The 10,000-nt window shown below is 44.9% G+C and overlaps 1 protein-coding gene across 11 annotated transcripts in view; it reads right to left on the minus strand.

Moving 5' to 3' along the window:
* sema4d (sema domain, immunoglobulin domain (Ig), transmembrane domain (TM) and short cytoplasmic domain, (semaphorin) 4D) overlaps nt 1-10,000 on the minus strand; it is a 48,863-nt gene that overhangs the window by 16,518 nt on the left and 22,345 nt on the right. For all 11 annotated transcript variants that reach the window (XM_076992996.1, XM_076992999.1, XM_076992997.1 and 8 more), the window contains one exon: nt 112-245. In XM_076992996.1, coding sequence (XP_076849111.1) covers nt 112-245 — 134 coding nt within the window. The remainder of the gene's footprint in view (nt 1-111; nt 246-10,000) is intronic.

The following is a 10,000-nucleotide window of genomic DNA, read 5'->3' on the forward strand; positions in this document are numbered from 1 at the left end:
AACAGGACGCATGCACACACACACACACACACACACACACACACACACACACACACACACACACGGTGCATACCAGATTTTGTAAATGTAAGTAAATTCAACTGCCAGTACCTTCGTGTCTCCATGAGGTCCGGGCGACACTGGACGGTCCATGAGCAGAAATTTCCAGAAGCAATCCCAGGAAGACTCCAAACACGCTAAGGGCCATGTTGGGCTCTGGAATCTTGGGTAGCGTGAGGTTACCTCTGTAGGACACGGACACAGAGACGCAGTTAATGAGGACGGAGAGAGAGGAACGCCACCTGTGTAGCACGCTGAAACAATAGCGCAAGACAAGAACAAGGCCCTGCTTCCTCTGAGTGTGTGTGTGTGTGTGTGTGTGTGTGTGTGTGTGCGTGCGTGCGTGCGTGCGTGCGCGTGCATGAGTGAAGGGCTGTGTGATTTTTTTTCTTTGTTTTCAGAAAGTGAATGCCTAAGTTGATATTAATATCTGTGTGAGTTCTTTTATGCAGAAGTTGTGTGTCTTCCTTCCCCTTTCAAAGCAAAAACAGAAACATGACAGAACAAAAATAAAATATAACAGAATTCAACTACAATTCATTTCACACACAGGAATTTTTATTTTTTTTTGCAAGACATTGCAAATAAATGTCTTGGAGTGTACACCTCCGGGCAGGCAATATCTTACTACCTTTAAGTTCACTATTTGGACAGAAAGTGCTCAAAAATACACATTTAATATTAATATGAATGCCTATATTAATAAACATAGGATACTGCAAATTAAGCATACATTTGTGTAGGAATTTACCCTAGAGGCTCAAAACAGCCATACTGTGTTTCAGAATGGAGCAGGGTGGGTAATTAATGTCCCCCAGGGGCCCCATAAACAACTGGAGTGGTTGTAGAGGACCAGACTAATAGACTTAACGTGGATCTGCACTATACATACATCTACAATAACAAAAACATGGAATTATACATTACAATGAAAATGTGGAGGACATAACTACATTATGTATTAATGAACTTGTGATTGTTCAGTTTAGAACAGTTTCCTGTTTAGAAAAAATAGCATCACATCAACCACAGAGCTGCAGCTACACCGTCAAAGTTTTACCTCACATATATAGATTAGTAACTGGGCTGTATCACCACAGTAACTGGGCTGTATCACCACAGCTCCACATATATTCATCAGTAACTGGGCTGTATCATAACAGGTCTCGTACAGAGCCAGGACAAAAAAGTAAATATCTGCTTTGTTTTGCAGCTGAATTCCCCTCGATCTGTTTTATTGCGGTTCGCTTGAAGAGGGGAAATTCGGGAGGCGCTCCACGTTCAAATAATCCAAACGCAGATACGGACACTGCAAATGTCGAGGGAGACCTTTCGGATGGCGCCATGACATTCCGTGGACGATCAGATCTTAATTTTGGTAATTCGCTCGTCCGCATCAGTGCCGAGATGATCTGAGTGAGATTAGGCGTCTCACTTACGCACGAGCTGTTCTGCACCCTGGGGAACACACGTGGGTTTACAGATTATGCTCGAGATAATCGTTCCTATGGCGACCACAGATCGTCCGTTTTTAAATGACACAAACGCACACTGTGTTTGGCATTTCTGTGTGAGAATTTGGGGTTTTTATGACAATCTGGCCCCGTGAATTAGACCTGGTTATAAGGACGTTTGGGCACACAGCACGTTTAAATCTTAAGTACATGCATTTGAAGAGACTCTCCCCTTATTTGACCTTGTATTTCCATTAAAGCCAGGATCATTATCTCTGGTCTCATCTACACTCAGGGTCAGCCACAAGCCCTTTAACCTGTGTGTGATTTAAGTGCGCATATATAATGTAGTGACAGCGTTAGGAGAAGCCCAATACCTCTCTACATTATATTATCAGTGCTTGTCGATGTGACGCTTTATTCGAGCCTTTTAAAAACGTTTTCTTTAATTAATTATCAAGACACTCCTATTATTGGAAGCCATTTTCAGTTTCATTAACGCAGCTCATTTTTCACTGGTTCCTACTGCTTAATGTTTTCCTTTTTGAAGACCAGATCGTATGTTGCTGTACTTTTGGTGTTATCTAAGGAGGGGAGTGATTAATGGAGACCGATGGCTCCGATAACCGCCTCTGCACCTTTACTAAACATCAGCTGGAGCCAGTTTGGTGTGTAGGAGAGGGCTACACCCTGATGGGGTTGGACGGGGACATTAAAGTGCTTCCATCCTGCTTATTGCATATGTCCACTAGTAGAACTAGTGTGTGTTTTGTGAATATGGTTAGCGTGAAAATACTAATTACAGACGTCTTAAACTACCATATCCACTAAAGGCAAGTTTAAACACCATATACATACTTCAATTTCATTAGAAATACAAAGAAATACTCCAGGGAGACTCGGAGTGGAGTCACTGCACCTCCACGTAGAGAGGAGGTGGTTGGGGCATCTGGTCCGCATATCACCTGGGCACTCCAGGCATGACCAACTGGGAGGAGACCCCGGGGAAGACCCAGGACACACTGGAGAGACCTGGGCCTCTTTGCTTCGGCTACTGTCCCCGCGACCCAGATAAAAAGGACGAAAAAGGATGAATGGATAGAAATCCAACATCCGGAAATTAATTCCTCAAAACACCTTCCGCATATAAAATGGAACACGTACAACAAATGGTGTTTTAACACTGAAACGCGTTTCAAAAGGAACAAACAAACAAAACCCACAGCTTAATCCCGTGCTTGTATTGTGACCACAGGACTATCTATCCTAATTTTGCCTTCCCTAAGTAACCCACTCTCATTCAAGCACGTTATCTGATCGTAGCTCCAATGTCCGAATTCAATGCCACACCTCCATAATGTGTCCATTCTGTTCCTGAGCTAGCATGCTTCGTTATTTCTCCAGTCTCTCACCTGATACAGGGGGTCTACATCATTATCCTTTGGAGACCCAGAGCCTCAGTCTACCGGGGATATGTGGGAACCCCAGACTCAGAAAGGGGACCACAGTCCACCCAATCAGGGACTCGCTCAAAGGGACAGCCCGACACCGCCCGATACACACAGTGACGTACAATAGCGCTCGCGGGATGGTTTCCAGTTGAAATACGAGAACATAACAGCCCACGCATCGTCAATGAGACAATTCAGTGCCCTGAAGGCTTTTTGTATGCAAACAATAGGGAGATGTAATCCTAAAGGGAGCTGCAGGGAACATTCACGATGACTCAGATCTCGTTTATTTTTTAGGAACAAAATTTCACATTGAAGTCTGATTTCGTTTTTGTAGATTAGAATATCTGTCTTTTTATATTCACACGACAAGTTTGTGCTCATCACAATTGCACATCGACCACATGAGATCACTGTGCGTGCGTTCTGAGTATCCATGTGGGCTTTTCACGTCCACGCGGTGAACCTCGTCACGTGTCAGGCTGAGAGGAAAGAGGTCTAGTGCTGTCTGGTAGAACAGGTTTGACACTTCTATGGTTTAGTGAAAAGATTTCACGTATACATGGACAGGAAGGCGAGTCTGGCCACTGAAAACACCAAAAGAATCCTGTTCCTTTTCGTCCCCAATGTTGCACAAAAAAACTTTATTAAAGAGCCATTTCACATCTAATGCACTGAGAACAAAGGGAGTTCAGTACAAAAGCCATAATAGTCAAGTACACTACAGTGCTCTTTCTGTTGCAAGAAACAACGCCCCCCAACTCCCCATGTTACACCCCCTCAATCTCACCCACCTCTTGCAATACTATTGCCTCATATTTCAAAGATAAACACCAGGCTTTGAGAATAAAGCAAACACACAGGAAGCAAAAGGCAAGAATGCATCACCAGGACGATGTGAGCAAATGCGAGCCGATGGCATGGGCTCCCATCACCATGGCAACAAGATCATGGGCCATGTCATTATCGTAATCATCTGCACATGAGAATATGACAAGAAAGATGATTTTTATTGACCTGGCAGGACAGAATCTCCCAGAGCACTAAACGAGGTTTGCCACTTGGGTCATTTTCCCCCTCGTCTGTCCTGCGGGAGGGAGAATCCAATGTGTTCGTAGGCCTGTCACGATAACAAAATTTTCATAACGATATATTGTCCCAGAAATTATCGCGATAAACGATAATATCGCAGTGGCTCCGCCCGCGCGACGTGCGCGAGGGCGTTGCACGCTGTCGATTCGCGATGTCATGCATCTCCAAAGTTGCAATCACCCCCCCCCCCCCCCAAAAAACTTTGGGCTTTGGGCTAGTTTAGGCTTCTGAGGGGCGGGTTTTACACTGACTTTGTGAGGGAAATTTTTGTAGGACCTGGCAACCCTGTGCACCTCTCAAATTTTGTTACTTCGCGCGCGCCGCGCCTCAGCGCAATGAACAAAGTCATGTTTGTAGGATTCATACATGTTTAAAAGGTGGAATTCAAGCACTTGTACGTCACTTTAAAGGTCCATTTCAATAATACCCAGCACGTTAAACTTAAGTTAAATCTTTATATATATACTCGAAATAATTTGCTTTTTATCACATTATTTAATGGATGTTTATTTTCAAAACGCCCAATCTTAACGTCTTCACGTTCTCTCATGTTTCGTCCTCGAATTACAAGAGGCTCGTATTTGTTAACGTAATACGAGAGAACTGTTCAGTCAGACAGATATTTGTTGTGAAACGAACAAATTCCAGCACTTTTCAAACCTGAAACACAAAAGCAACATTAAAGTTCGTCAGGTAAATGTTCATTCCCCTGTTTTTGAGGGGTGTTTCTTATACTAACACATATCGTTTTGAACAATACTGCAAAGAAAAGCAAGTATAAACGCTTCCACCGTTCGCGGAGGTAGGCGACGGTCACTATAATAAACAACCACTAAATAATGTGATAAAAAGCGAATTGTCTCGAATCATTTCGAGTCCTATTAGCCTCGAATACGTTCGCGAACACGTCTCCACGTGTATGTGTGTGTGTGTGTGTGTGGAGGCACTGTTATTGACGCATGCGCTCTCCGTGTACTGCACTCATTTCCTAACCTGTAGATGTCGCTCTCTGATCACAGATTTGTCTTCCGTTAAGGGGGGAGGGGGTGCGAGAGAGCAGCACTACGTGCATTTCTGAAATCTAACGTAGTTGCGGTTTACTCTCGTGTAAACAAATGTGCGCGGAAACCCAATGGCCAATTATCGACATCAGCAAAAATGATCGCGGTAAAAAAAAATTATCATACGATAAGTCGATAATGTAATTATCGCGACAGGCTTATGTGTTCGTCCAACAAAGGTTCAGCAAGCACACGTACATCCGAGTCACTGTGAGCCCAAACCACTAATCTATTATCTATATCTACCACAGAATGAATTCTAATACAGTTCAGTAATAAATAATCTTTCCAATGCCAACTGGTCCATGCTTTTCATTCTTGGTGAGGTGTGGTTACACTTCCAGGTGAATACACACGTCTCTTCTCTCAGTGACCACATCGTCCATGGCCAGATCAAAGGAAGGCAGATGTGCAGACTGACACTAGACCACTATGAAACCAACGACATCACTTTGAGGATCTGGTTACTCCAGCTCCAAAACCCTCCAGGGAACTATGCAAGCTCAACACATCAGAAATGGGTGAAATACACCTATATGCATTCCTGCGCCAATGGTGAATCTCCTGTAACCAGAAATGACTATGGCTGAATCTGAAATGTCGTACTTAAGCAGTAGGCAATAGATTTCAATGCAGTACGTTCTGCTCAACCCATAAAGCAGTTCGTTCTTTCAGTAGACGACTGGGCAGTTTTCATAACCTCGAACACACTACCTGTTATCTGGTACTGCTTTGGTGTATTGAATAGGAGGGAAGTATGGCATTTCAGACAAAGCCAGTGTATTTGATCCTTTCATCATGATAGTATAGGCTAATCAAACCTTGAGCTAGAGCAGGCCAAGGCAGTCAAGCCCAGAAGAATGGATGACTGGCTAGGTAACAGGACCTCTACGCACATTTTCAGTTGCCCAAGAACACCACATTAAAGCTGCAGTCATAAACCTTGGAAGAGGTTGGTTACAGCTAGCAGTGTAGAAACTCTACAGACATGGACAGTCTTTCCCTTTAAGGTTTCTTTCAAAGTTGTGCACATACTACATGACTGACAGTCAAATAGAAATGCCTCATTTGTTGTAGTTGGATAGATATCAGTGGTCTATTTCCTTCTGATTACTCATGTGTCTGGGGTGGAGGAGACCAGATATTTTTCCTCTGAGCATATATTTTATTGACAGCTTCCAAAATGTTAAGAATTTCACAAAATATTACAAAAATCAATTTAGATCTATAAATATTTTAATTACTATATAATTATTTATAAAGCACCTTTCTGTCAAGTATGGCCGCGCCCCCTCCCTTAGCTGTCACTCTGGGTTCCCTCGTGTCTGTGTTCCTTGCCTGTTTATCCCGCCCTGCTCGTTTGTCTCCGTGATTCCTTGTTTGTTACCACGCCCCCGTGTCATTGCCGTCACCTGTCCCTAGTTTAGTTTCATTGTATATAAGTCCCTGTATTTCCCCCAGTCTGGTTATCCGTGATTTTGTCTCATCAGTCGGTTTGTTTCGTCAGCCTGTTTGAAGTCCTGTTCGTTGTATCCCCGTTTTCAAGCTCTGTGTTTTCCGTCATCCGTTTGTTCCTGCCTAGTTCGTGAGTCCTCCTGGTTTCTGTTTTGTCATGCCTGTTTTTCGTTCCTGTTCGGACTGCTTCCATGTTATGACCCCTGCCTGCTATGTTGACCCTGAGTTTGGTATCCCCTTTATTAAATCTCGCTCTCCTCAGCATTTGTGTCCGTCTCCTCGCTCCGTAGCGCGAGCTGCGTTACACTTTCAAACTAATCAGTTCTAATTAGTTCTATCGTGATTACAAGTGAAGAAATCAAACAAATTGATTTAGACACCTACATTAACCCAAATGAACAAAATTAAAATGTGCAAAGAAAACATTAATACAATTAGAATGAACAAAATGTAAATGTAATGACTGTAATTACTGTAATGAAGCAGTACAAATAGATTTAAAAAATTTGAATATGAAATTCATCACTGGTAAAATGTTCAAATGAAAAATATTATAAATGATAAATAAAATGATAAAAAAGCCAGACTAAATGATGTACTTTGAAGTTTCCCTCTAAGCATGTAGATGTGTTCAGTTCCTCTCGTATCCCCTGGAAGGCTTTTCCAGAGGCTTGGAGCATAATGTCTGAGAGCAAGACCACCACTTCTCTTATTCTGGTTTCTAGGAGATCTACAGGAGAACCTGATGGTGGAAGAACCTTCCTAATTCTTAAAGCAAAAGCATTTCGGAAAGGCAGCCTGGTGTAGACCAGGCACTAGAAGACCAGGTAGCATCTTGGGAAGGAAATATGTCGATAGGACAAACAGCACTCAGATGTAGTGTGTGTTCTCCTTTTGGTCTTTATTAGATGCTCAGGCAGAACAAATCTGAATGACCTTTATAGGAGGAGCAGGAAGGAGAGGGTTCATGATCTAGCCTGCTGGTTATATAACACCATGCATCAGTCTCCATGTTCCCTAGAGCCATGGCCCCACTGTGGAGATGTTTAAGTGATAGAATACTTGTGTATAAACCAGCCAAGAAATTAAAATTACTCCTGGATTTCATGCTTCTAGGATGGGGTTAAATCCCAGTGTATTTAATTTAGGGGTCAGAACCTCTCTCTCTGGAGCTGTGTGTGAAGGCAGCAGTAGGTATAAAGCTGGTCTTTCCTGCTCTGCTTCACGCATGGTGTGTTCTGCACCTGTTTGACCCACATCGCTCCCCGCAGCTCTGGAAACGCTAATGGGTCAGATACTGGCACAAGGCATGCTGGGATGTCATGTGCCTTTTCAAAACATTCAGCTCCTGCCAAACCTTCTCCCTCGCTCACACACGCACACACACACACACACACACACACACACTCCATAATCTCTGTGAATCTTTCCCCAGTCTTTACCAGTGCTCCTGGCTCCCGTTCACATGGCACTGTGACTAGGCCACTCCGCCTCAACCCAAAACGTTTCCCACAATCTGCTCTCCCACGGTGGCCACCGAAATCTCCCACGATCCCTCGCTGTCTCAACAACGTGCTCGCTCGACGATACTCGCCCTCTTCCCGTGTCACACATCGCTGTTTTGATTCTGGTATCGACACATTCCTGCACAAGCCGTGCCCCGCCCTCCTGACCAGAGACCACGCCCCTTACTCCACTGTGAACTGCCATCCATCTGTTTCGAATATCGCTCAACAAATACGAGTGTGTGTGTGTGTGTGTGTGTGTGTGTGTGTGTGTGTGTGTGTGTTTGCGTCCTTTAATCACAAATCCCAGTTATGCTTTGCTCGTCTGACGGTCAGCAGCCCTGGTAGGGGAACCCTGACCTTCTGACCTTCTGTCCATGACGCCCCAGAGACGAGAGGAGAAACACAGACCACTGTAGAAGCAGGAGGGGGAGTAAACATGAATCCCTGTGCTTGATCGTGTTGGTCAGAGGGAGGGGGGACAGTGGTGTGTTGTGGAAGCGTGGCAGCCTTGTGTGGGGACGTGAACCGAGCCGATCCACTGACCACGGGGACACACGGCAGGACGCAACGCGGCTCGTTATACGCACGCCAGCAGAGAGAAGCTGCTGCTGCTTTTATTCTGGAAGGAGATCTGAAGAAATGACATCATCTGAAACAGCTGTGGGCGTTTAGAATGGGGGGGGGGGGCAAAGATGATAAAAAACAACAAGTCTTAAAGGCTTAATGATGCTCCAGGGTACAAACGCCTGTACACAGATACAGATACAGTCTTCTCCCCCACTCTGGGTTCATTTAGTCCGTATCTGTACACGTTTCTTGAAAGCTTACAGATGTGGATGAAATGTTCGTCTTTGGCTGCCCTGGAGGGGTGGGTTGGGGTGTGTGGGGGTTAAAGGTGGGGGGGGGGGGGGGGGGGGGGGTGTTATCTCTGCCTGACTCACCCACCCCACTGACCCTTGCAGAGGTTTAAAAGTATCATCTAAAAGGACCTCTTGTTCTTCATCACAAAAGCAGGAAAGATGATGAAAAGAATTCCTCAGGACTACTGATCTCAACCGAACGCTCGAGGACTGTTGAGTCAACAGCGACTGTTCGAGAAACTAAAACAGGAAGGGAAGCAAAAATCAGATAGAGATAAACAGCAAAAGCCTGTTCCCTGGGCAACACCCAGAGACCAGCGTCCAGAGCAGCTGCTCACAGCAGTGGGCGGAGGGCAGCGTGCCCGATTCTCCAGTTCACCAGCGCTTGTGAAACGCGCGAGGGGGAGTTCTGCAGCACTAGGCAACACCAGTGCTTCTCAAAGGACACAAAATAGATACCCTCACGTGTAATTACAGCGCGGGGCCGGCGCGGAGAGCTGGGCCAGGACTGCACTGACCACACTAAAGGCAAAGGCAGGTCAGCTACAGCTAAAGCCTGTACTTACAGTCCAAAACACAGTTTTCCATATGCTGCTCCTGCAAGCTTAAAGAGAGGAAAGAGGAGGAAGATGATGATGAAGGAGGGAGGGGGGGTAAACAAACATAGGGGCTATAGAGACATGTGGGTTTCACCTTCTTGCTTGCTCATATAATCTCACACACACACACACACACACACACACACACACACACACACACACACACACACACACACACACACACACACCCCTTTTCTCTTACAAAACCAATAACACAGCTCCTAGATGCATGCTGCAGCTTGTCTGGTCAAAGACCAAGTGAACTCTACTTTGTTCAGGTACAGAGGTCAAAAGGTCAGAGGTCAAACCCAGAAAGAAATAGCTGTGGCACTCAAGCCATCCAGCACACAAAATAAATAAATAAATAAAAAGTGCAGGAGGAGGAATAGAGACGCTGTTCTTAGTTTGGAGGAGAGAAGGTTCTCCAGAGTTCTGCACCAGCAGGAAAACCCGTAACAGT

The sequence above is a fragment of the Brachyhypopomus gauderio genome, unplaced genomic scaffold (genome assembly GCF_052324685.1).
Source record: "Brachyhypopomus gauderio isolate BG-103 unplaced genomic scaffold, BGAUD_0.2 sc102, whole genome shotgun sequence".
NCBI classification, from domain to species: Eukaryota; Metazoa; Chordata; class Actinopteri; order Gymnotiformes; family Hypopomidae; genus Brachyhypopomus; species Brachyhypopomus gauderio.